The sequence below is a fragment of the Saccoglossus kowalevskii genome, chromosome 2 (genome assembly GCF_978046115.1).
Source record: "Saccoglossus kowalevskii chromosome 2, keSacKowa6.1, whole genome shotgun sequence".
Lineage (NCBI taxonomy): Eukaryota > Metazoa > Hemichordata > Enteropneusta > Harrimaniidae > Saccoglossus > Saccoglossus kowalevskii.
In genome coordinates, this window is record NC_140642.1 from 30,528,767 (window position 1) to 30,556,327 (window position 27,561).

General features: G+C 33.7%; 1 protein-coding gene across 1 annotated transcript; it reads left to right on the top strand.

The window, feature by feature from the left end:
- Positions 1 to 1,199: 1,199 nt before the first annotated feature.
- On the top strand, positions 1,200 to 27,559 carry LOC100377273 (ribosome quality control complex subunit NEMF-like). Its single transcript, XM_085494157.1, has 35 exons — positions 1,200 to 1,333; positions 2,696 to 2,764; positions 3,186 to 3,414; positions 3,744 to 3,892; positions 4,080 to 4,147; positions 4,390 to 4,479; positions 4,580 to 4,653; positions 4,930 to 5,000; positions 5,111 to 5,186; positions 5,518 to 5,580; positions 5,796 to 5,873; positions 6,279 to 6,326; positions 8,673 to 8,833; positions 9,355 to 9,462; positions 9,844 to 9,907; positions 10,571 to 10,659; positions 11,630 to 11,733; positions 11,931 to 11,993; positions 12,080 to 12,192; positions 12,381 to 12,438; positions 12,615 to 12,673; positions 13,106 to 13,204; positions 13,841 to 14,000; positions 14,256 to 14,436; positions 15,194 to 15,296; positions 15,412 to 15,455; positions 18,678 to 18,894; positions 19,439 to 19,516; positions 21,218 to 21,362; positions 21,770 to 21,804; positions 22,042 to 22,092; positions 24,025 to 24,131; positions 24,301 to 24,344; positions 26,348 to 26,427; positions 27,425 to 27,559. The coding sequence occupies exons 1-35, from the start codon at positions 1,254 to 1,256 to the stop codon at positions 27,500 to 27,502; spliced, it is 3,336 nt and encodes a 1,111-aa protein (XP_085350283.1). The 5' UTR covers positions 1,200 to 1,253; the 3' UTR covers positions 27,503 to 27,559.
- Positions 27,560 to 27,561: the final 2 nt, after the last annotated feature.

The following is a 27,561-nucleotide window of genomic DNA, read 5'->3' on the forward strand; positions in this document are numbered from 1 at the left end:
GGAAAATTAGCTAAAAAGTACAGTATACTGTAAATTAGCTAAAAAGTCCAGTATAGGTAAATTAGCTAAAAGTTCAGTGTAGGTAAATTAGCTAAAAGTACAGTGTAGGTAAATTAGCTTAAAGTACAGTGTAGGTATATTTAGCTAAAATACATTACCCGGTACCTCAAGTCCATTATGGGTAAAATACAACATACATTGTGGGATTTTTTTTTTTGTGGAACTTGATTCTTAAGAATTCTAATTTATGTAATGTCAACCACAGTCACCCATATACATAACATCCCTGTTGGGTGATTGTGAAAGTATAAATTGCCAATGCGGAATATAGTTGTAAATTGATCTGTTTATATAAACAATGTTTCTTACCATTCTGTTCCATTACTGCTCACATGATGGAGTTTTGTGTTTCCCTGCCAACATATACAATGGATACAAGAAAGTACTGACAGAAGCAATAATAACCAATTTTCTATTCTATTCTATTCTATTCTATTCTATTCTATTCTATTCTATTCTATTCTATTCTATTCTATTCTATTCTATTCTATTCTATTCTGCATTGATATTTCACTTCAACAAGCATGTTGTCAGTTTGATTAATGCATCAACAAAATTCAAAACAGGACCCAGTCCAAAACCACTGAGCACTAGACACATACGACTGTAACTGCATCTGTCTCAAAACTGATGTGAACAATGAAGCAATGGCAGAAAAACTATGGAAATAATTTTCTTAGTGACTAAATTCACTGTAATTTTGTTTTTATTTTCAATGTGTGTAATATTTTTTTCCAAAAAAACAGGCAAGCAGATTTTTTTTTAATAATTCTGCTATCCCTCTAGCCTTACATGTAGGCGTGAGTGGATCCTTCGCCAACCGAATTGCATCAGATCTCACTGTTGGGTTTGGAGGGTGCATCTCACATGACCTTGTCAGGCTACTATATCCATCCAGAGTTTCTATTAATGGTCCTAAACAGTCAACCACATGAAATCAAAGGGACTGATGACCAGTGCATTTTTATTTTCATTTCTGCAACACCTTACATGCATTTTTTCCCTCAATGTCTCGCTTGAGTACCGTAACAGCATTTGGAATTTTTCGCATTTTTAGTGCACATGAAGAAATACCCGTGGGACAAGGTAAGAGTCAAGTACTGTACCGTGATACAATGCGCGAACGTAAGGTCAAAGTGCATTTCCTGTTTCCGGAGTGTAAATAACATGGCGAGGATACATATTCGACGTATATGCTAGTATTTCTGTCTAAAATGAAGGCAAGATTCACAACATTCGACATTTTGGCAATTATTCCAGAGATAAGAGCAAGGTAAATAAGAAAAAAATGTGGTTCGATTCGTGAGTGAGTGATATATTGCTATATTCTGTAGAACCGAGTCAGTATCGAGTGAGTGTCGTCGAGACCAAAGCTTAAAACTTTCCTGGCCTGTCTGTCAACTGGCTCATTTAATCCGTCACCAAAACCACATTCATCTATCTCACACAGAAACTGCGTGAAAGAAAGTTCGTTTCAAGTGGACAACAAGCTACGATTATATATAACACATTGTTAGTGTCGTCGCAATGAACATGATGTACATGGATGACGTGTTTACATACAAAGGTCTACAATTGTTAAAAACAAATCATTTTTCAACATCTTTCAATTGTTTTCTTCCTATATTGTTGTCTGGACGACAATAAATAAATTCTTTCTATTTTTACTTTATCTTTGTAATTTGCAATATGTGTTGCAACTTTTGTGAGTCACATGTTACCCTGCCTTAAAGTCACATGCCAAGTGGTGTATGGATGGGATGAGTACATACCGGTGTAAACTTATTTTATACGGTAGTTTAATTTATAAGACTGCCACCATTAATTGCAATTCTTGATTTGTGATTTATTAATATTTAATGCGGGTTAGGTATGGTAGTTTAAATAACCTTTACCATACCTGCCCCTTTCACAGCCTTCATCCATGTATTGCGCTATGTTGATCAGGGCAAGACAATGCCTCTGTGGTGGGGGGGGGGGGGTCGCCTGTTCGTATTATGATACTATGCTTCTGATACACAGTCCATGTACATAGGGCTACCCTTTTTCTTAACCAAGTATAAATCAAGTTACAACTTGTATAATGTTGTAAATTAAATGCAATTAAAACGCAACCCTATATAGAATCGCAATGTAATTGAGTTATTTAAATTGTAATTAAATTACATTCCTATATATGATTGTAATTTAATTCAATCATAAATTATGGTTTCGTGGTGGTCTTATAAGTCTAAAGGTTACATGTGTGCAACTTTTATAACCATGTATGTTGACATGCAGGGAAGATTCCAGAGAAGCGAGCATTTAAAAGTGATCCCATTTTGTGTACGTTCAATGAACATATTGCTAACTAATAGTGCCGCAGAATGCAGTGGGAGTTTGGAAATGTTTGTTTGCGCAAACAGAAACGAGTGATTATTACACTGCATTCAAAAATGCACAATACTTTATTCATGCATTTTGTATCACTACAAAAAAATCATCTGAGAATGAAAAACTGATCAGTTCTTTCACAGACTCACTAATTTGCATTAGAATTTCATAACAGTTTGTTTTGCGATGTGGTAATTATCTTGTAATTCGCCGTGTTGCATTTATGTTTAATCTATTGTTGAATCTTCTATCTTCTTCTCAGGTTAATTGGCCTTCGAGTATTGAATGTCTATGATCTTGACAATAAAACTTACCTCATCAGACTTGCCAAGTAAGTTGGATGTAATATATCAAAGTCAGATATTGGTGTGTGCAATCTAGTACCAGTAGTAGAATAATACACTCCAGGATAATGGTATTTTTCATGCCAGGTCCAACTCTATGGAAAACTAAACTTACCTTACAACAACTTTTAAAGGTTAATTAGTCAATGGGTTTAAATTTGCTTATTTCGCTGACTGGAAAATGCGCTAAATTAAAACCAAGTGATTATGCACAATTGAGCATAGGACACATTATCTAAAATGATTAAACTGTGAATTTATAACCCACTGAATATGCCTGAAGTGGTTAATCAGTGAAATTTTACAGTATTGTCATTGACCAGAACAGAAAATCAGGAAATTCACGTATGTTAGTTGTACAAATATATTAAACTCTGGTGTTATATGTCTCATTTACTTTTTTCTCAGACCTGATGTGAAAGATGCCCTATTATTTGAGTCTGGGCAACGAATCCAGTGTACGGATTTTGATTGGCCTAAGAATGCTATGCCATCTGGGTTTTCTATGAAGTTGCGTAAACACTTGCGAGGAAGGCGATTAGTAAAGGTGGAACAGTTAGGAGTTGATAGAATTGTGGATTTACAGTTTGGCGAAGAGGAAGCAGCCTACCATCTCATTGTTGAACTCTATGATAGGGTAAGGACTGGGCAGTTTTCATGTGTGGACATTTATTTCAAGCATTATTTCTGCTGCATTCTCAAAATTGTTTCCATATTACCGGGGTACCTTGTATTCAATAAATCTACCAGAAAAGTTTTCCTTACATTTTCTTATGGTGGTCAGTCTGTGTTATCACATGTGTTATATTAGGTGCCGTACACGAGTGACGATTCGAGTTATGCAAGCAGTACGTGTTTATTTTTATTTGATGTAGTATTTACCATACTGTTTATTTGGTGGTATTTACTTGCTTTGGTCTGACATGATATATTACAGAAGTTCAATTATTGTACGATCCTTTGTAGGGTAATGTAGTGTTAACAGATCATCAATATACAATATTGAATCTGCTGAGGGTGAGAACCGATCAAAGTCAGGATGTGAAGTTTGCTGTTCGGGAGCCATATCCACTAGAAAGTGCTAAACAACCTGAACCAGTGCTGTCAATAGAAAAGTATGTATAATAGTAATGTGAAAAAAGGGATTTTTAGAGTGGATTTTTGTTGCAATTCATTTGAATACTTTCACTTTGCATTTAATTTTAAATAGCGTAGATACCGGTAATAATCGTTTAATTTCATTTTGTACCTGATAATTTATTAAAATAATGATGAAAAGCATGTTATGTATGTTTTTAATAGATTGCATGACATCTTAGTTGCTGCCAAAGATGGTGATCAACTGAAGAGAGTTCTGAATCCCCATTTAGGTGAGTTGATGTGACTTTTATGAATGCTATGTGACGTGTTGGGAAATCTACATGAATAGTGGTGTTAAATTTTGGTTTCTTACTATTTCATATACAGTGTGTACATTGAGGTGAACAGACTGAAATCAAAATAACAGAAGTAGTAAGAAGTGTTTGAAAACTGTCTTCACATATGTTGGTAGAAAACATTGTGTACATTTATTTTTATCTGCAGTGTGTCTCATGTTTTCTTTTTGTTTTAGTTTGTGGTCCTTCAGTCATTGAGCATTGTCTGTTAAAACAAGGGTTTGATGATGGTTGTAAAGTTGGACAAAATGTGGATATTTCTACAGGTGAGATACCAATTCTTTACATCAAACCATAATCTTTCTGAGTTTTTATAAATTTTCTTATAATTGCCATCCATTTCTTTTTTTGTTTTTGTTATCACAGATCTTCCAAGAATAATGGCAGCATTGCAAGATATGGAAAATGTTCTCAAAAAGATAGTTGAATCGCCTTCAAAGGTAGTACACTCTGATGGAAAGATCTTTTGACTTTTTCACAACCATATATTCCTCCTGCAGTTTAATGTAATCTAATGAACAAATCTAATGAAACATATTCACCAATAATATCAAATCAGAGGTAATGTTGAAATTAACAAAGCTGAGTCCATTTGGGAATTAGGTTTTGTTTGTTTTAACATTGTTTACTACAAAAGTTCATGGTTCATGAATTTAGAATTCTTAAATTTGTTTTCTGAAATTGAAGTGATTTATTGTATTTCTTATTAACTCTAGGGTTACGTCATTCAAAAAAAAGAAAAAAAGACATCAAAATTATCAGGAGATGTCCCGGAAGAGTTAATAACGTAGGTTTAATATGAATAAATAATTCTACTAGTTTAGGTGAATATTACCATAGTTTATGTTATGATAATTGTTCTATTTTCACATTTCATATTTATACCTTATTTTTCAGATATGCTGAATATCATCCAATGTTATTTGAACAGCATCAAAAAAGTCTATATATTGAATTAGAATCATTTGGAAAGGTAAATACTTTCTCACAGTACTTATCGATTAAGTGCACACAAATTATAGACACACTTCTGTCATTTGTGTATCAATTACTAATCATTTCTAAGTGTTTTTTCTTTAGGTCAATGTTTGTAACAAAAAAAAAGTAAATATTTGCAGACCGTGTCGCTTTATAATGTGGAACACTTTGAGCTTGTGATTGGCAGAGTTAGGGATTTTACAAATTTTTTGTTTCTTATTACCACTTTGACAACATTTAAATATTAAATATGGCCTGTTACAATTTGCCAAACTTGTCACTCTCCTTTGATAATAATATCAGTTGTTTATTGATATTTTCCCCAGGCTGTTGATGAATTTTTCTCTCAAATGGGGACACAAAAGCTTGACATCAAAGCATTACAACAGGTACGTGGATACACTGCTTATATACATTTTCTTGGGAATAAAGAGTTAGAAATTGCATGATAACTGTGTGTTCATGGTGATGATTGCTTGAAAAATAAGCTTATTGTACTTGATTATCTTCATTTCTTGTTATCTGTTTTGGCCAAAGACAATTTAGTGTGTAATATTTCTTTAGTGACTCGCATTGCTCATTCCTGTTTTATTATCTTACTCAGGAAAAATCAGCCATTAAGAAGTTGGAAAATGTGAAAAAAGACCACGAGAAACGAATACAACAGTTACAGGCATCACAGGTATTGTTACTATTCTTTGTGTTCTTAGCACTTGAAAACTGAAAATTAAACAATTACTGAATTACTTCCTATATTTTACATTCAACTCATCAAAATTAGTGACAAAAAAAAAACTTCATACAAAACGGCAAAAATGTTGTTTCATCGAAAATTAATTCCAGCTAAAAAAAGTATTTTACAGTACTGCAAGGGATGTAGTATAATAATGGCGTTATGAAAAAATCTATCTGTATGTGAGTTTTTGTTGTGTGTCATTTACCACATCATTTAATCTTCTTTGATAGTTTGATACTTGTGAAACATATCCGTAATGCAATTTTAATATTAACAAAATTGCAATTTTTAGGGTATTTTATAATAATTAAAAGAGTACAAATAAATGCCGAAATTCCTTTCCAATTGCAGAATGTTGACATGGTCAAAGCACAGTTGATTGAAATCAATTTACCACTGGTAAGTCACTTGGTTTATTTAATTACCACTGGTAAGTCACCTGGTTTATTTAAATACTACTGGTAAGTCACCTGGTTTATTTAATTACCACTGGTAAGTCACCTGGTTTATTTAATTACCACTGGTAAATCACCTGGTTTATTTAATCACCACTGGTAAGTCACCTGGTTTATTTAATTACCACTGGTAAGTTACCTGGTTTATTTAATTACCACTGGTAAGTCACCTGGTTTATTTAATCACCACTGGTAAGTCACCTGGTTTATTTAATCACCACTGGTAAGTCACCTGGTTTATTTAATTACCACTGGTAAGTCACCTGGTTTATTTAATTATCACTGGTAAGTCACCTGGTTTATTAATTACTACTGGTAAGTCACCTGGTTTATTTAATTACCACTGGTAAGTCACCTGGTTTATTTAATTACCACTGGTATTTTAAAGTCATTGTGTAATTAATTTAGCACTGGTAAGTCACTGGTTAATACATTTACCACTGGTAAGTCACTGGTTAATTAATTTACCACTGGTAAGTCACCTGGTTTATTAGCTCCGCTGTCGACTTTGTCGAGCGGAGCTTATCATATGAGTGATTGTCCGTCGTCGTCGTCGTCGTCCGTCGTCCGTGTCAATGTTTTACTTTTTCGACTTCTTCTTGAAAACTACAAGCCTAAATGCTTTGATACTTGGTGTATATGTACCTTGGGTAGACCTCTCTTAGGTTTGTTCATTTCATGTTGATATCTTTAATTCTTTAATTTTGGTGAATATTTTTGTCATTTTTGGTAAAAACTGATATTTTCGATTTCTTGTTAAAAACCGCAATTGCTTTGATATTACATCTATAGGTACTACATGTGGACCTCTCTCAGATTTGTTAATTTTGTAATGATATCTTTAATTCTTTAATTTTGGTGAATATTTTTTTCATTTTTGGTAAAAACTGATATTTTCGACTTCTTGTTAAAAACCGCAAGTCCAATTGCTTTGATACTACATATATAGGTACTACATGTGGACCTCTCTCAGATTTGTTCATTTCGTGATGATATCTTTAATTCTCTAATTTTGGTGAATATTTTTGTCATTTTTGGTAAAAACTGATATTTTCGACTTCTTGTTAAAAACCGCAAGTGCAATTGCTTTGATATTACATATATAGGTACTACATGTGGACCTCTCTCAGATTTGTTCATTTTGTAATGATATCTTTAATTCTCTAATTTTGGTGAATATTTTTGTCATTTTTGGTAAAAACTGATATTTTCGACTTCTTGTTAAAAACCGCAAGTGCAATTGCTTTGATATTACATATATAGGTACTACATGTGGACCTCTCTCAGATTTGTTCACTTTGTAATGATATCTTTAATTCTCTAATTTTGGTGAATATTTTTGTCATTTTTGGTATTAATAAAAAACTGATATTTTCGACTTCTTGTTAAAAACCGCAAGTGCAAATGCTTTGATATTACATATATAGGTACTACATGTGGACCTCTCTCAGATTTGTTCGTTTTGTAATGATATCTTTAATTCTCTAATTTTGGTGAATATTTTTGTCATTTTTTGGTGAAAAGTGATATTTTCGATTTCTTGTTAAAAACCGCAAGTCCGATTGCTTTGATATTACATATATAGGTACTACATGTGGACCTCTCTCAGATTTGTTAGTTTTGTGATGATATCTTCAATTCTCTAATTAATTTATTTTGGTGAATATTTTTGTAATTTTTGGTAAAAAGTGATATTTTCGACTTCTTGTTAAAAACTGTAAGTCCGATTGCTTTGATACTATTCATATTGTTCATTTTCTAATGATGTCTTCAGTTCTTTAATTGAAATGTGCATTGCTAACAGCGGAGCTATCTCAGCCGATAGGCTGCTTGTTTTATTACCACTGGTAAGTCACCGGTTAATTAGTTTACCAATGGAAAGTCACTGGTTAATAAATTTACCACTGGTATGTCACTGGTCAATTAATTTACCACTGGTAAGTCACTAGTTAATCGATTTACCACTGGTAAGTATCCAGTTAATTAATTCACCACTTGTAAGTCACTGGTTAGTCAATTTATTTATAGATCAATTAGAATAATGCATATTTACTGTGGTATTGAAACAAAAATACTGTAATACAAACTGTTGAACTGTTCATAACAGAATTGCAAATTCCAAAACAATTACAAACCTTTTGTTTTTTCAAAGCATACTATCAATATCAGAGTTTATTTAAAATACCAACATACCTTTAATACATATTGTACATAAACATAGCAGTAATCTTCATTGATTCTCAGTGATATGATATTTATAATTAAATGTTATGTATTATTTCCTCTTCAGGTTGACCGTGCTATTCAGGTAGTACAAAGTGCAATAGCCAATCAAATTGACTGGGCTGAAATCTGGGACATTGTCAAAGAAGCGCAGACACAAGGAGATGAAGTTGCTAAATCTATCAAATCTTTAAAATTAGACAAAAATCACATTACTTTACTATTGAGGTAAGTAGAGTCTTCCACGTTATCTTTATCATATTAACTGAATCATTTGGGAAACACAAATACAGTATTTTCTCTACTGAAAACACATCCAATTGAAGTCTACATACTTTAAAAATTGCATTTATTGCACTGAAAATCCATTTATTTTCACTGACAATTTCACTATTTTGTTGATCTGAGCGATTTCACTGGGTTTCAAGTTCACCAGCTTGGCAAAGAAACAATTCTGTTGTAATTATACATTCACATGGATTTAAGTTAGAAAATTTTACTTATCAGTAACTATAGCAATAACAGTTAGTAATTAAAGTGTTTTACAGTATACTGGAACAAATATACTATACAGTATACTGGAATACAAATTGATTTTGACCATAAACACACCTTGGTCATTTATGTGCATCTGTTATTACTTAATAGAACAAATGCAGTATTTTTAATTTTCATTGAACATTTTGCCCAATTATTCTTTTTCCATTTTCTGTATTTATTTAACAACATTTGTTTGATTATTGCTTTAGGGATCCATTTGTAAGCAGTGATGTTGATGATGAAGATAAGCATTCTGGGATTGGTCCTCTCAAAATTGACATTGATCTTGATTTATCTGCCTATGCAAATGCCAGAAAGTAAGTTATTGTTCTAGTAATGAGTTAAAGGCTCTTCAACTTGTGTTACTTGTGAATATTAGTGTTTTTTTTGAAATCAATTCATATATGATCTATGAACAGTCAAATTGTGGAACAGACTTGTAAAGAATGGCACGCAAGAAGCTCTGAGCTAAATAATTTACTTGTCCTCATTTCTCATACTGGATTTCCTCTCGTAGGAACACATGTCCGATATAATGCATATAAACCAACATTTGTTGTATACTGAATCATTCCAATATTTTGACCATAGAAACACCTCTGTAATTAGTGTATGCGCTACTAATAGAGCAAATACAGTAATTCTTCTTTTCTCTTCACTTTCTCAACTGCCTTCTTCTGTATCAACTTGTTTTTCAGATATTATGAAGCAAAGAAACACTCTGCAGTAAAAGAACAGAAAACACTTGCAGCATCACAAAAGGTAACATTGTTCTCTAGAGGTAAATGCTGAGTGTCAGTGACTACAGATACTCTGAAATTAACGTTTAAATTGTAAAATTTCTATCACTGACAATTTACAACTGAGGACAGGATAATATGACTGTTACTTGTACATGTTGACTGTAGGAATGATTGTCATGATGCACTTGTACTCTAATTGTGTTGCTTTTCTCATTGTTTTATTTGCACAGTAATTCTTATAAAGTGTGTGAAATTTGAGATTACTGTAACCGAGATGAGACATGGCTGCAAATAACACAAACTAAGACATTATTAATAACTGGTATATTACACATGTCTGCAGACTCGCAATGTACATGCAATGGACACGCTTTTTCTATCTTCTGTAACATTTATATTTGAATAGAACTGAATTATTGAATTTTTACCTCATTCATTCATTCATTCATTCATTCATTCATTCATTCATTCATTCATTCATTGTGTTCCAGTATTAAAGCTTCCTATGCATATCACTGTCATATATAGATAGTTTTATCAATATGAATATTAGTAAATCTGAGTGTGTTATTATCATATATTATAATGCTAAGATTCCATTTCTAAGATATAGTAAAGTATCGTGTGCTTCTTGCAATGTCATACTTCCATGTTTTTAATCGCTGGTCTCCTTCGATGCCAGGCTTTGAAATCTGCAGAAATTAAAACCAAACAAACCCTGAAGGATGTTGCTACGGTGACAAGTATCAACAAAGCAAGAAAAACATACTGGTAAGTAAGTAAGATATGATGATTATTGATTGAACTATTAAGTCTGTTGTCAGCATGAACTAAGCTTTGTTTGGCACCCATCATTGGCTGTGTGTCTGGTAAACAAATTTCTCAAGAACCATAGGGACATGTACCAGTATGTTAGTCTGTCAGGTGAAGATGTGAAAGAGGCATGGCAAATCAAATGTGTGTCATAGTGCATGTCCCAGGGTCAACAATCTGAAAGGTAGGCAGATTTCACTGGAGGCATAATGTTCCAAATGAGCAATACACCGCCCACTTGCCATCATTTTAAAACTAATTTGTATCAGCCTCTGAAAATGTGCACACTATTCTGTGAATACTATTCTAAACGAGAAAAACTTTCATATTTTTAGCTCTGCTAAATATTGTCTGTCGTTTGTCAACAATTCTATTTTGGACTTTTTCTTTAAAACTATCAGCTGAATTGATATACTTTGTATGTAGAAACCTTGAGTAGACCTCTGTCAGATTTGTATATTTTGTGATGATATCATCAATTCTCTATAATATTTTGGTAATTTTTGGTATAAAATGATATTTTTGAATTCTTCTTGAACACTTCCAACACGATTGCTTTGATATTTGAGGTGTACATAATTTCTGTGAACATTTTGCTTGATGAAGTTAAGTTCACATGTTCTCAACAGCCAGAAGCAAACTACCGGTACTTTTTTTATGGGTTAACCGTGGTTTGTCTTATAAGTGTGCGTTGCTTGGCTGGGCTACAACAATGTTCTTGTAGCACATCAGAGCTATTCTCAGAGATTATTGATAAGTGTTCTAAAATTTACAAAAAAATTACAAGAATGGTCATGTTGTTTATCAATTGTTGTATCCAGGTTACCTCATGTAATGTGATGGTACATAGGATTGTCTAAATCACATCATAATGAACAAAGATATTTGTATCATAGAGGCTATATCTAGCAATATTTTATAATTCCAGGTTTGAGAAGTTTATCTGGTTTATAAGTTCTGAAAATTACTTAATAATTGGAGGAAGGGATCAACAACAAAATGAAATCGTTGTCAGAAAGTATCTCAACAAAGGTTTGTATTGTTTGTCCATTGTAATTCAATATGTATTTGCAATAATTTATTGGCACCTGTGAATTCCTATCAACAATGTCAATTGACAAAATTTAAATCCCAAACAATGCACGGAACTTTTAGACAGACGTCATATGTAAACAAAAAAATAATTCTTATTTATTATCTTCAATTTTGTTTATTTTATTTGTTAACAGGTGATATTTATGTTCATGCTGACCTACATGGTGCTAGCAGTGTTATTATCAAAAATCCTACAGGTGCGTGTCTTACAACTGTTTAAAAAATAAACATGTTCCTTTCCCTCTACATCAATCTGTATTGACCAAAAGTGTTTAACTTTCAGGTGCTGATATACCTCCTAAAACTCTAAATGAAGCTGGATCTATGGCAATATGTTATAGTGCAGCCTGGCAGGCGAGGGTAGTGACCAGTGCGTGGTGGGTGTACCACAATCAGGTAGGTAAACAGAGTGTTTGTGATTGACCCTTTGCATGTGTAGTCACCAGGACTCTATTCTATGTATATCTCAAAATGAAACATTTGGTGAGACATTGCTGCTAATATATATAATAAGAGTGTTATAATTTATACTGCCAGGCTGCATCTTTTTTATTTATTTCTATCCATTTATTGTATTTTGCCAGGTCTCTAAAACTGCACCCACAGGAGAATATTTAACAACTGGTAGTTTTATGGTCAGAGGTAAGAAAGTGATTTTAAAATCAATAAAAGTAACATCACCTGAAGTGGTCACATCGAATGAACAGTACATGCACTAGAGTACTTCTGTTTTCTTGCTGAGATTCTATAAACATACTCAAACAAGGACTTAAGAATAATAACATATTTTGACTGGTTTAAAAATTTATTTATTCCAGGAAAAAAGAATTATTTGCCACCCAGTTATCTTGTTATGGGATTTGGATTTCTTTTCAAGGTAAAACATTTAAAAACATTTTCTGTCAATTTTCAGTTTTACTCAAAAATATTTGGTATTTTTGTCCAAATTTTTGGAAGAAAATTGCAGACTATAAACGAGATAAAGATGATTTATTATCACAGTAGTAAATGTGAATCTACTACTAATGGAGTAAATACAGTTGTCTCTGCCTATACTAATACTTGGTGTAATAATCATATATTCAATAGACCTTGAACAAAAATTGTCGCAGAGATCTTGTGAAGAGCGAGATCCTTTATTTTGCTTTTCAAATTGTGTTTCATTCTTTCATTGACTGTCCCAAATGCCATAGCAAAATAGGTCAGCAGATATGACAGAAATGAATAGAACACTATTGGGGGGGGGGGGTCTCTTGTCGCTCTTTCTCTTCAAATTACATTGCTGTCTTTACTGCATGATATTTTGCAGGTGGATGAAGACAGTCTATGGAGACATAAAGATGAAAGAAAAGTGAAATCACTAGAAGAGGAATTAGAAGATCATCTATCTGTTACTGATAGTCAAGTTGTAAGTATTAGTTAATAATAGTCACTGCTGGTTCAGCTAAGTGGAAAAATAGCAGAATTATTAGTACACTCACAAATTTTACACCCACATAATTTTCAAAACTTTTTTTTGAACAAGATTTTTAACCAATAGAAAATTATGCCCAAAAAATACATAAAAACAGCCAAAATTTTGCACTAAATTATGGTGCTCAAAGTGTTAGGGCTAAGATCTAGAAAAAAAAGTTTTTATGTTTTTGCCAAAATGCTCACCAAGAATCAGAATAAAATAAAAAGAATAAGCGCTAGCATCAATTCCAGAAACAAATTTTTCATTTTGGACTCCTGTTTGCGAAGCACACAATGGGATTACAATCATTAGTTCAGTTTTTGATTAAAATCTGTGCATAATAATTTTTTGGTTCTAATCACATTTCAATGAAACTTGGTGCGTAGATGGTCTGTGAACATTTCAATGAAACTTGAAAGATTATTCTTCAATTTTGAATTGATTTTAATGTTTCTCCAATACTCTTAGCACACATGAGTTCTTTCTAAACTTTCTTTAATTTTTTCCTTCTGCTTTTGATGAGTGTCCAGAACTATGTGCATTGAGTGATAACAAAGATATATAGTTGTAATAATGTGTTTATTACAGACTGGCAGTGGTGAAAGTGACGAAATATCTATTCCAGAACAAGAAGGGGAAGAGGATGATGAGAGTGATGAAGAGGAGGCAAACCAGGAGGAAAAGGAGGAGGAAGAGGAAGAAGAGCAGGAGGAAAAGGAGCCGGAGGATGGAAATATTGAAAGTAAAGGTAAGAATTGTGACTGCTAACACAACTACTGGGTAATGGTGCTTATTACAAACTGTGTACCTGAACCAACAAGTGTATTTGTATTAAAAAAATAATTCTTTGAATCATTTGGTAACAATATATCTCACTTATGTATAGAGTTCTGTGAGTTAACAGTAAAACTGTTGGAACCAGTTTTATTGAATACCGGTATGCTTATTAAAGTCAAAAGAACTGTTAGTAGTGATGTACTAATTTGCTTGTTGTTTGTTCCAGGTATTGCTTCCGGTGATCACCAGGTTGCACCAGATAATGAGGTAATAGCTGCAACGCTAGATTCTGGTAACAATGAAAAAAAATTAGAGATCAAAATGTTGGAGGAAGTTGATGATGATGAAGATGATGATGGATTTTATCCAGATAGTACTATACAGTTGCAACACATCACTGGAGATAAGTATGTTAGTTTGTTGTGACTTTTGTACTTGCCACATAATGACCTTTGGCCTCACAGTAGGTGCAAAAATAAACTGATCAGGTAAATCTGTATCAATCTTCTCTGCTTTTGGTGCTTTTAATCGTGACAAGCCATTGATTCTGGACACAACCAACAAAGGCAATGTATACTAGAGTGCTATGAAAACCGCTCAGATTCAAACATAGTGAGAGGATTCAGACTCAAAATGTCAAATTGCAAGCAAAAGATTTTGCATGAAATATGAAAATAAATTATCATTGAACAAGCATTCCTAGATTATTATTTGATCTTAAACATAACATGTCATTTCATATTTGAGCACCCCTTTTAAATATAGAGTGACTGCAATATGCAAATGAGTGATCTTACTTTTCAATGGTTGAAAGTAATGCCATAACAAACATCGCTGGCAATGTTCCTATGCATATTACAATGTTTGATATCAAGAGAAAGGTTTTCTAATCAGTATATTTCAGCGCACGCTACAATTTTTTGGATATTTGTACTTTACATACACATATAAATTAATACTTTGAAGGGAATAATGTTATTAAAATGATTTAACACACACACTTGGAATCAGTTTTATGGTTTGTAGTTATAATCTGAATGTTTGCAATAATTTTAATATTTTCCACTCAACCTTTGATACTATAACTCAAAATCCAATCATTGCTGCTTGCAGCTGTATTTGAAATTGTTTTTGACAATTGTGCTATGTTTTGTCTTTACCTAGATTTGAGTTGCGCAGAGGTACAAGTACTACAGATAGTGCAGTTGACGATAATGAGAAGTTAATTTATCTGGGAGATGATAAACCTTTCCTGATTAAAGATAAGGTATTTTGTATTTCACTAGATTCAAATATGTCTACCTTGCACCTTTAGATTACTGTTCTGATGTTTATATATACATTACACAGAAATGAACAAGATATTGTTTATGTTAATTTAGGCTGAAAGTTCTGGAAAGCAGCGTTTATCTGCCAAGCAACGAAGGTGAGAATCTATTTTATAATTATAATGCTGTATACTTTATTAGCTCTGCTGTCGACGAAGTTGAGCGGAGCTTATAGTATTACTGATTGTCCGTCGTCGCGGCCGTCAACTTTACATTTTCGACTTCTTCTTAAAAACTACAAACTGTATAGCTGTGAAACTTTCTAGGAAAGTACCTTGGGTGGTTCTCTCTTAGATTTGTTCATTTCGTGTGGATATGTTCACTTGTCTTATTTATAGCGAATATTTTTGTCATTTTTGGTCAAAAATGCTATTTTCAACTTCTTCTTGAAAACCGCTAGCCCAAATGCTTTGATACTTGGTATGTAGGTACCTTGGGTAGACCTCTCTCAGATTTGTTCATTTCATGATGATATCTTCAATTCTCTAATTTTGGTGAATATTTTTGTCATTTTTGGTAAAAAGTGATATTTTCGATTTCTTGTTAAAAACCACAAGTCCAATTGCTTTGATATTACATATCTAGGTACTACATGTGGACCTCTCTCAGATTTGTTAATTTCGTAATGATATCTTTAATTTTCTCATTTTCATGAATATTTTTGTCATTTTTGGTAAAAAGTGATATTTTCGACTTCTTGTTAAAAACCGCAGGTCCAATTGCTTTGATATTACATATCTAGGTACAACATGTGGTCCTCTCTCAGGTTTGTTCATTTTGTGATGATATCTTTAATTCACTAATTTCTATGAATATTTTTGTATGTAAATGTGTCGAAATGGGCGTAGTGCGAGTGGTTAGTGCTAGTAGCACTAATCCGAAAAAGTACTAGATCTAGTGCTAAAATGGCACTAGATCTAGTGCTAAAATGTGCACAGTGCGAGTGGCATTGTTATCGCATTGTCAACAACGTCGAATAATAGGAGGGGCATCAACAACCACTTTCATATGCAAACTGCAAACAGTATAAAACATTGGCAATATGCGTGAGATGTCCATAATAATACTTTCTTTATATAATACCGGATTCTGCCGTAAATTCGCCCATCCGAAAAATCGCCCTGGGGATTTCACGGCTGATGTGCGCTTATTTGGGGTTCAAAATTTAAAAAAATAATTATCAAATATTTTGGGGGGACATTTTCATTGTATCCAACTACACAGACTTTCTACGCCGTGAGTTGGGCCACCCAAGACGAAAGAAACTATTGCAGAATTAACAATAATTAATAATTATTGCTGAATTAAAAAGTAGACCACCTGAAATGTCATTAAAGTGTCGCCCAGTGTCATTTTTCAAATACATTTGTTTTTATGTTATTGGTAACAAAAGTATATTTTAAACGACGTTTCTAATAAAAACGAACACAACTGCATTAACAATCCCGGCAAGCGATCACAGATGCTCAATCCGGACATGCTACGTTTCACAAACATTGATTATTAGTCAGTAGTGATTATAATAACGCAAAAAAAAAAAAATCGATAATTTTTATGAAATTCAAATAAAATTCAACTTAGTTTCATCGTAAGCAAATGATATAAACGGTCGATGCGGTAGGGTATCCGCCATGCGCTTCTCTTGCATGAGTTGAGCTAATAGGTCAAATCGCAAATTAACCAATCAAAATGCTGGACGATGCCAACGCGTTCAAATCACCATAGCTCATTTAAATATGTTAATGTTATTGAACGCAACGCGGAAGAGATTTGACGATGTTGTAGTACGCTCTTTTGGCTTGGATTTTGATGGGAAAATGGCATGATTTTTTTTAAAATAAAAAAATAGTTGTTTTCAAAGATGAACTTAGCATAAGAAGAATAATTTCACATTGTTTACAGTGATAACAGCTCTTTGTCCAAACGGAGCTTACGCTAGTCAAAATAAACACGCTCTTGAATAAAAACTTAAATAGACTGATTTAGGCGTCAGGAACGATTGAAATGTCCGATAAATTACGACAAAATATTTTAAAAAATAAATTTAAAAACTGCCGAAAAATCGCCCTGGACGATTTCTTGGTCCCATTTTTTTTTAACGCGACCATACACTGGGTTTGTTTAGCTGTGAGGGTTAAAATACGTATTTCACAACCGGAAATTCAACAGATGAACTTGTTACTTCACATGTTTTAATTATTAGCAACTGTAACAAGAACAAGATTTCGAGAGTCTACAACAAAAAATCCTAAGGGCTTCTAAAAAATATTATTGCAGAGAAAGTGTCTAGACATACATAATATGATCACGTTAAAAAAATAAAAAATCGGCGAGGTTACATCATATTCCGTTAGTTCCTCCATGATACAATGTAACAACAGGATTGCGTGAAAATCGCAGTACACGCACAACCCACCGAGCTTTACTGGGACCCGGGACTTCCCCACAATACCATTTTATACAGTATATCTATTCACAATTTGTAAAAATTGCGCAGTTCGACCTGCAGTTTCACTGTTTCAGCTAGTTTCCCGGCCGATCGCGTTGTTCCAAAGGTCTATTAGTATTATGACAAACGTGGACAATGACATTCTCAATTTTCCCACTGTAGCACATTTCCAATGAATGAAAGATACAACAATTTTACGTAAATATTAATTTATTTTCAGAGAATCACGGGATGTCTTGACGTCGTTGACAACGCAATATCAATGCCACTCGCACTATGTACATTTTAGCACTAGATCTAGTGCCGTTTTTGCACTAGATCTAGTGCCATTTTAGCACTAGATCTAGTGCCATTTTAGCACTAGATCTAGTAGTTTTTCGGATTAGTGCTACTAGCACTAACCACTCGCACTATGTCCATTTCGACAGATTTACATACCTCCATTTTTGGTAAAAAGTGATATTTTCGAATTCTTGTTAAAAACCGCAAGTCTAATTGCTTTGATATTATATACTATATAGGTACTACAGGTAGACCTCTCTCAGATTTGTTCATTTTGTGATGATTTTGTTCTTCAATTATCTAATTTTAATGAATATTTTTGATATTTTTTCGAATTCTTGTTGAAAACAGCAAGTCCGATTGCTTTAATACTATACATATTGTTCATTTTCTGATGATATCTTAAGTTCTTTAATTGAAATGTGCATTGATAACAGCGGAGCTATCTCAGCTGACAGGCTGCTAGTGTAACTAGTACAAAATGTTAAACTCAAATTAACTTATAAGATGTAAATCTGATGCTAGATATAGTAATCTGAAAATTCTGTAGTGCTACAAACAACAATTTTTTTTTTTTTTTTAATTTCAGAGAACTTAAAAAACAGCAGAAAAAGCAACAGTTGGGTGAAAATATAGAAGAAAAAGAGGAGACAGCTAAAAATGCTGAGGAGAAAGCATTGTCTAGGAAACAGAAGAGACAGCAGCTTCCTCCAAGTGAGAAAGAAAATGAAGAAATGGATGAAAGAAAACGTAGAAAGCAAAAGGAACAGCAACCCTCAGAGCAGCTGCTTAAACGAGGACAGAAAGTATGGGATAAGCATTTTAAAAAATCTTTTCAAGAATCGATGATTACTCTGACTGACAGTCAGAGATGTTTCACTTGTTAAAACATCTAATGTGACATTTTATTGTTCATGATTCATGGTACAATCATTACTGTGATCATTGTGTGATGTTTTGGACCTTAGTCACAATTGGCCATTTATTGAGTGTGAGAGAGCCACAATATGTATGTTTGCCCCTCAGATCTTCCATCATTGAGTACTCTGTTCTAAATACCATGGCTACATAGATTCATAGAACAGTATAAACGTGATGACAAGAGAGAATTGAACACAGTTTTAGGTGCAAGAAACAAGCCTTGTGACTACCATTCTATGGAAAACTGGTTGTACAGTAACAACGAATTTCACTTCTGTAATATTTAAAGCAAATTCTCTGTGATTTAAATTGACAATTTTGTGTGTGTGAAGAAGTCAGTTATATTGTAATTTTACATGTGGTTAATTTAGTGGATTTCTCTCTTGAACAAAACAGCAGTAAACTTTGTACATGCTTGTGTATTTGTAGGCTAAGCTCAAGAAGATGAAAGACAAGTACGGTGATCAAGATGAAGAAGAAAAGAGACTTAAAATGGAAATACTAGCAGTGAGTATCTCCTTGGTTACTGCAGATACTGTAACATTTAAAAGAGACTTAAAATGGAAATACTAGCAGCGAGTATCTCCTTGGTTACTGCAGATACTGTAACATTTAAAAGAGACTTAAAATGGAAATACTAGCAGCGAGTATCTCCTTGGTTACTGCAGATACTGTAACATTTAATAGAGACTTAAAATGGAAATACTAGCAGTGAGTATCTCCTTGGTTTCTGCAGATACTGTAACATTTAAAAGAGACTTAAAATGGAAATACTAGCAGTGAGTATCTCCTTGGTTACTGCAGATACTGTAACATTTAAAAGAGACTTAAAATGGAAATACTAGCAGTGAGTATCTCCTTGGTTACTGCAGATACTGTAACATTTAAAAGAGACTTAAAATGGAAATACTAGCAGTGAGTATCTCCTTGGTTACTGCAGATACTGTAACATTTAAAAGAGCCTTAAAATGGAAATACTAGCAGTGAGTATCTCCTTGGTTACTGCAGATACTGTAACATTTAAAAGAGACTTAAAATGGAAATACTAGCAGTGAGTATCTCCTTGGTTACTGCAGATACTGTAACATTTAAAAGAGCCTTAAAATGGAAATACTAGCAGTGAGTATCTCCTTGGTTACTGCAGATACTGTAACATTTAAAAGAGACTTAAAATGGAAATACTAGCAGTGAGTATCTCCTTGGTTACTGCAGATACTGTAACATTTAAAAGAGACTTAAAATGGAAATACTAGCAGTGAGTATCTCCTTGGTTACTGCAGATACTGTAACATTTAAAAGAGACTTAAAATGGAAATACTAGCAGTGAGTATCTCCTTGGTTACTACAGATACTGTAACATTTAAAAGAGACTTAAAATGGAAATACTAGCAGTGAGTATCTCCTTGGTTACTGCAGATACTGTAACATTTAAAAGAGACTTAAAATGGAAATACTAGCAGTGAGTATCTCCTTGGTTACTGCAGATACTGTAACATTTAAAAGAGACTTAAAATGGAAATACTAGCAGTGAGTATCTCCTTGGTTACTGCAGATACTGTAACATTTAAAAGAGACTTAAAATGGAAATACTAGCAGTGAGTATCTCCTTGGTTACTGCAGATACTGTAACATTTAAAAGAGACTTAAAATGGAAATACTAGCAGTGAGTATCTCCTTTGTTACTGCAGATACTGTAACATTTAAAAGAGACTTAATATGGAAATACTAGCAGTGAGTATCTCCTTGGTTACTGCAGATACTGTAACATTTAAAAGAGACTTAAAATGGAAATACTAGCAGTGAGTATCTCCTTGGTTACTGCAGATACTGTAACATTTAAAAGAGACTTAAAATGGAAATACTAGCAGTGAGTATCTCCTTTGTTACTGCAGATACTGTAACATTTAAAAGAGACTTAAAATGGAAATACTAGCAGTGAGTATCTCCTTGGTTACTGCAGATACTGTAACATTTAAAAGAGACTTAAAATGGAAATACTAGCAGTGAGTATCTCCTTGGTTACTGCAGATACTGTAACTGTTTCACTCATTGGTGTAGTGTCCTTATGTGTCATTCATTGGACAATGACAACAACACTGTCAGTCAAATAAATTCAGTGGTACATTAAACAAAAGTGTTAATTATCATTCTTAACAAATTTCAAGCCATGATAATAATTTCAGTAAAATGTTTTGGTTTATGTGTCAGTCTGCAGGAAGAAATGAATATGAAGGCAAAGGAAAGAAAGCCAGGAAAAAACAACAGCAATTGCTGAAGCAGGAACAACTGGAAAAGAGAAGAGAACAACAACAAAAAAAGGCAAAGCCAAAGATTTCTGATGTTCTGATTCAAGGTATTATTACAATCAGGAATTCTGTAGCATTAATGTTTGTGCATCGTGAGTGGGTAATCACATAGACCCTCTTTTTTAAGGTCTATGGTAATCACTAAAACTAAGACATGTAGTAGTGTTAATAAAAGATAAGAACAGTGTGAGTGTGTATATTTCTGACACGTTGCCTCAGTGGATATTACAAGCACCACCTAGGTATCAATTTTCAAACATAGTGGTGTACTACTACATGTAAGTTGAAAGGTAGTACCTAATGTGGCGATGTGCGTTATACACACTCATGCTGTTAGTAATACTTGCATTTACTTACTGTCTTCATATTCACTATGCAGTATTTTTGTAATAAACTTGATATTACTGAACACCATCACAAGCAGAAAAAAACACATCTATCATGTTCTTTGCAGGTCCAGAAACAGTAGAAGCACCCAAAGATGGTGAGGTAAGTCTTTCTTTATAATAACTCTAGGTATTACTGTGAGTGACCGTACTATAGAAAGGTGAATGCTCAAAAAAATGACTTGGCTTGCATAGAATTTACCTCTAACTGATGGGAACACAATTGACAGTCATAACATTAATGATCTCCAGTACATGCTATGATGTGGTCAATTAACCAACACTTTTTAACTCAAGTAGTATGTTAAAATATTTAAAACAAAACATTGATTTTCCACAGGAATCTGATGATGAAAAAGAAGCTTTATTTGCTGAGGAGAATATTTCCCAGGTATTGTCTGCATTTATCATATTTATTTGATGTCAAGATTTCTTGATACCTTTATTGCTGGGAATGGATTGACCAGCTTTGTTATTAGTCCAAGAAAATTGTTCAGCTTGGAATGTGTCTGAATCCCTCATTAGTATGCAAGAATGTAGGAATGTACAAAGAAAATTGTTTTTCTGGAGTAAATTGTAGTGTATTTCACTTATGAAAGGTCAAAAAGTGCATGGAGATTTTATAAAAATGTATGGATGTTAGCAGAATGATGTCATGTGGTCACAGTTACGTAATAAATGATGGACTATTTTGCGTGTAGCTATAAAATGTGTCACCGAAGTACTCACATGTGTGCATGATTCCAATAGTTTGTGCTGTGTAGAAACTCCATTAGAAAATAAGTATTGTGTAATTTGTAGTGAGAATGTATTTAAATAGATTTTTGTTTATAAATCTTGTTTCGTGTATTTATATAATTAAAAATTGTTTATAAAAATGTTCTTTTAATATACTTTTTCGATGGATTGAATTTACAAATGATGAGTTATTTTGTTATACCGTCACTCGAATTATGTGTTACGTATTTCTGATAGTTTAGGCTTTGTGTTATCAATAAAAGCGAACATATTTCGAAAGTTGTGAAATCATGGTGCTGTTTTGGCATTATACGACTTGCAGCTCCCTTTTGATGAATTTTATGTGACTGGCCATGTTATCAAACTGTAGTATTATGTAAATCTGCCCCGGAAAATTTAAATTGGCATTTTCACGCTGCACTTAGAGTGGGGTCGTCATCTAAGTATGCACAATTGTTCGTCTCGTGTTCCCCAGTGCATTTAAAAATCCCTTTTGAATTTGGGGGACTTTGTGTGACTGACCGTGGTGTTTGTAAACTTTAGTCGAACTGTAGTAGTGTGTATTAAATCTGCCACAACATGGATTTGCCATCGTCTCTCATTTAAATACGTTTGTGCCTCAACAAGGACTGAAAAGTGATTTCCATTTACTTCGTCTGTTATAAATCAACTGTGTTAGCTTCCTTCGAACTTCCTATTGCCATCGGAATTATGTCTACTACACTCGGCGGTGTAGTTCGTATCGATCTTGTATGAAACGCACCTGAACCCGGAAATCGACGGCAAATCGGGATGGTCTCATCACGTAATTTCTTACCTTGTTCTTGACCGCAGTACGCTTGGCTATGAACTTCCACATACCCACGCTTATGGGAATAGTGCATCATGGGTAATGCTGTATTGATTGAGGTGAAACAAACATGGTTGCCGTAATGCCTGTTCGACTACATCGCTCGTGTTTCTCTTCCTGTCTTAGAGTTCTCTGTTTTCTTTGATTTTTTTTATTTCAATTAAACAGCGATTTGGCTGTGACCATGCATTTAGTCATTGTCGACTGTTTTTTCTCGAATTGGTTGATTGTCATAGCAACATACGCTAAGTACAATTAAACAACTAGTCCGGAGTTGAACAGTAGTCATTTCTATCATGATTTTTTAATTTTTAGTTTAATTCCTTCAGTTAAAAATTGAGTTTCCAAAACAAATAAATAATACGTACCCTCATGTATACTTCAAATTTTCATTAAAACAAAGTCAAAGTCTTTGAAATTGCTTTTCTGTCTGTTCGCCAATCCATTGCTCCAAAACACACTTTTAAAACTCTTAATTTCCCAGCATCGAGATGGCTCTGCCAACTCTTGTTGTTAAATCGTATCAATCTATGCCAAATTCATCTACACTGGGCTCAAAAAATTATGTTAAACAACTTGTTTTACCTGCTATTGTAATTAGCAATCAATCAATCACATCTTCCAGGAATAATTCCAGGTGTAGCCTTTGTGTCTATGCAGCATAATGCAACATATCCTAATGTAATACTCCTCTTCTGTTTAGATGTACCATTATATGTGTTTGTATTATTATAGGAAAGTGGTTCTATAATAGATTCACTGACTGGTTGTCCCCACCCGGAAGATATTTTGTTATTTGCTATACCAGTCTGTTCACCATACAACACCATGCACAATTATAAGTAAGTTGAATTTATTTCGTCATTCAGGAAATCGCTGATATCACCCAACCCTTGTTTTGTTTCATAATAGTAAATATACAATATAGATTTCAAAACCATACATCTTTTGTTGAGGTTTTAATAACTAAGATTACTTTTAATAAATTTATTCCAATATTTTTTCTTTTAGATATAAAGTTAAACTAACTCCAGGAAATAGCAAACGAGGGAAAGGTTTGTTTTCTTAAGTTTTATTATAGTAGCATATCATAGCCACCCTGCACTCATGGGTTTATAAGCTTATAGGCCATATTGTGAGATAAATACAATCACAAGGTACGCCATAGACTGGCCTAGCCATGGCAATAAATATATACAGACATGCAGAAAAACGAATATATACAGACATGTCGAAAGACGAATATATACAGACATGCCGAAAGGCGAATATATACAGACATGCCGAAAGGCAAATATATACAGACATGTCGAAAGGCTAATATATACAGACATGCCGAAAGACGAATATATACAGACATGACGAAAGTCGAATATATACAGACACGCCGAAAGGCGAATATATACAGACATGCCGAAAGGCGAATATATACAGACATGCCGAAAAACGAATATATACAGACATGTCGAAAGGCTAATATATACAGACATGTCGAAAGGCTAATATATACAGACATGCCGAAAGACGAATATATACAGACATGACGAAAGGCGAATATATACAGACATGCCAAAAGGCGAATATATACGGACATGCCCAAAGGCGAATATATACAGACATGCCCAAAGGCGAATATATACAGACATGCCCAAAGGCGAATATATACAGACATGCTGAAAGGCGAATATATACAGATATATACCGAAAGGCGAATATATACAGACATGCCGAAAGACGAATATATACAGACATGACGAAAGGCGAATATATACAGACATGCCAAAAGGCGAATATATACGGACATGCCCAAAGGCGAATATATACATACATGCTGAAAGGCGAATATATACAGACATATACCGAAAGGCGAATATATACAGACATGCCGAAAGGCGAATATATACAGACATGCCGAAAGACGAATATATACAAACATGATGAAAGGCAAATATATACAAACATGACAAAAGGCGAATATATACAGACATGCCGAAAGGCGAATATATACAGACATGCCGAAAGGCGTATATATACAGACATGCCATAAGGCGAATATATACAGACATGCCGAAAGGCGAATATATACAGACATGACGAAAGGCGAATATATACAGACATGCCGTAAGGCGAATATATACAGACATGCCGTAACGCGAATATATACAGACATGCCGAAAATAGAATATCTATACCGACATGTCGAAAGGCGAATATCTATACTGACACGTCGAAAGGTGAATAAGCTGAAAGGCTACACACCCTGTAAAAAGGTAAACAACCAGACAAAATGATGCAACATAAATTATTCACATTAAATACATATTTACAAGATTACTTAGTCATGACAGATCGCACTGCGACCCCACCCAAATTCACTTTTATCGGCAAGCTTGATAAGCTTCATACGACGAGAAACCAGAACCACACCTTTCAGAGAGTGTCTTTGGCTTTCTCCACAGCATTTTTAGTAGTGGCATCCATGACAGTATGCAGGCACTCCATCACCACCTGCCACGTTTTGCCGCCGTCCCAAGAGCTTCGCTATTTTCTTCGGACAAGTCGCGCTTAAATTTCGCTAAACGGTCTTCTACCACGGTGGTAATATGCTAGTAACATCGTCGAGCAAGTCCTGGTGTTGGTGGTGTTGTTATCTGTTAGCTGATGCCTTTCATCAGTGTGAACATCGTGAGTTGTTTGCAACCGAGACTGAATACAATGGAATACTCTTCTTACTATATACTCATGAGCACCTGGCTACTTAGCCACTAACCAATCGGAGCAAGTGCAATGGCACCTGAATAATTTACATACGAATAGATAGCAATTATCTGCTAATCTACGAAACGCAGATAATTTATCATTTCTTTTAACACTACAACAATAATGTTGTTTGCAGATACATTACCCTCTAAAACATCATGGGCATGTTTATAAATGATTAAAAGTGATCATAATGGAATGTTTTTAAATTACATAATATACTGCATATTTAGACTATCATACATGTCACATGCTTTTCCAGAAACTTATTAACAAAATACTCTGTCTTGGTTTTCAGCTGCCAAGACTGCATTACACATGTTCCAACTTAGCAAGGACACAACAAGCAGAGAAAAAGATCTCTTCAAAAGCGTCAGAGTATGTATTGTACTTACAATTTATTTGCTTGCAACCATGGTTACCTACTATTAAAAAGATAAAATTATTTGTGATTTATTCCGACAAATTTCTATTTGAGTTTAGATGGCGAGTTTACTACATACAGCAAATGCTTCTCATAAAATGATCACAGTAATGTTTACAACATTAGAAATTTATGAATCATTTCCTCTACCGGCAGTGACAAAGCACTTCAGTGATGTCTAAAATGACATGGGTGTAAATTAGCCCTTGACTCCATGACTCCCTGACTCCCTTTGGAAGATTCTATGCTTGAAAATCTACTATATTATGAGCATAAATCCATAAAAATCATGACTTTTATCACATTTGTGTTTGTATTTGAATTGCGATTATTTTGCAAATTTCAACAACTAGTTCATTACACTGACAGGAAATGTGTGAATTTATGATGTTCGAGAATGTTCCATTGTCATAAATTATGAGTGAATAAAAATTCTGTTGTCGTTTTAAATTTTAGAATGTACCGCTACATACTGATCATGATGGAGGTGGGGTTTGACAAAGTCAAAATCATCAAAAAACACTCCAAACCGCAACCGTTGTATGCAAGAAGTGTTCTAAAGTTGTCAATATATAACTTGAATTTGTTAGACACCTACACACAAAAATATTCTCTAAACATAATACCTATATTTTTTTAAGGGATAATTGCAACTCAAAAGTAATATTGATTTTGTGAATGGCAGCATCTCTGTCACAGAAGGGTTACTTTGTGAATAGCAGCATCTCTGTCACAGAAGGGTTACTTTGTGAATAGCAGCATCTCTGTCACAGAAGGGTTACTTTGTGAATAGCAGCATCTCTGTCACAGAAGGGTTACTTTGTGAATAGCAGCATCCCTTTTACCCATCTATGTCCCAGGAGAATTATTTTGTGAATGGCAGTGTCCCATTTACAAAAGTGCTACATGATACACTTTCATGGTAATAAAATGTTTCTTTTTTCTCCTAAGGACAATGATCTTTCTCGTAATTTGCCTGGGAAAGTCAAAGTATCAGCTCCTAATCTACAGAAAATGAAAAGGAAATAACTGATGTTTAATAAACATAAATAATATTTAAATTGAATAAATGAACTTGTTGACTTATT

Bases quoted from the DNA above. Each gene is read 5' to 3' on its own strand.
- LOC100377273 (XM_085494157.1), top strand. From the start codon at position 1,254: ATGCTAGTATTTCTGTCTAAAATGAAGGCAAGATTCACAACATTCGAC. The intron at 4,654-4,929 runs GTAGTACACTCT...TATTAACTCTAG, and splicing joins TAGTTGAATCGCCTTCAAAG to GGTTACGTCATTCAAAAAAA. The intron at 24,132-24,300 runs GTAAGTTGAATT...TTTTTCTTTTAG, and splicing joins AACACCATGCACAATTATAA to ATATAAAGTTAAACTAACTC.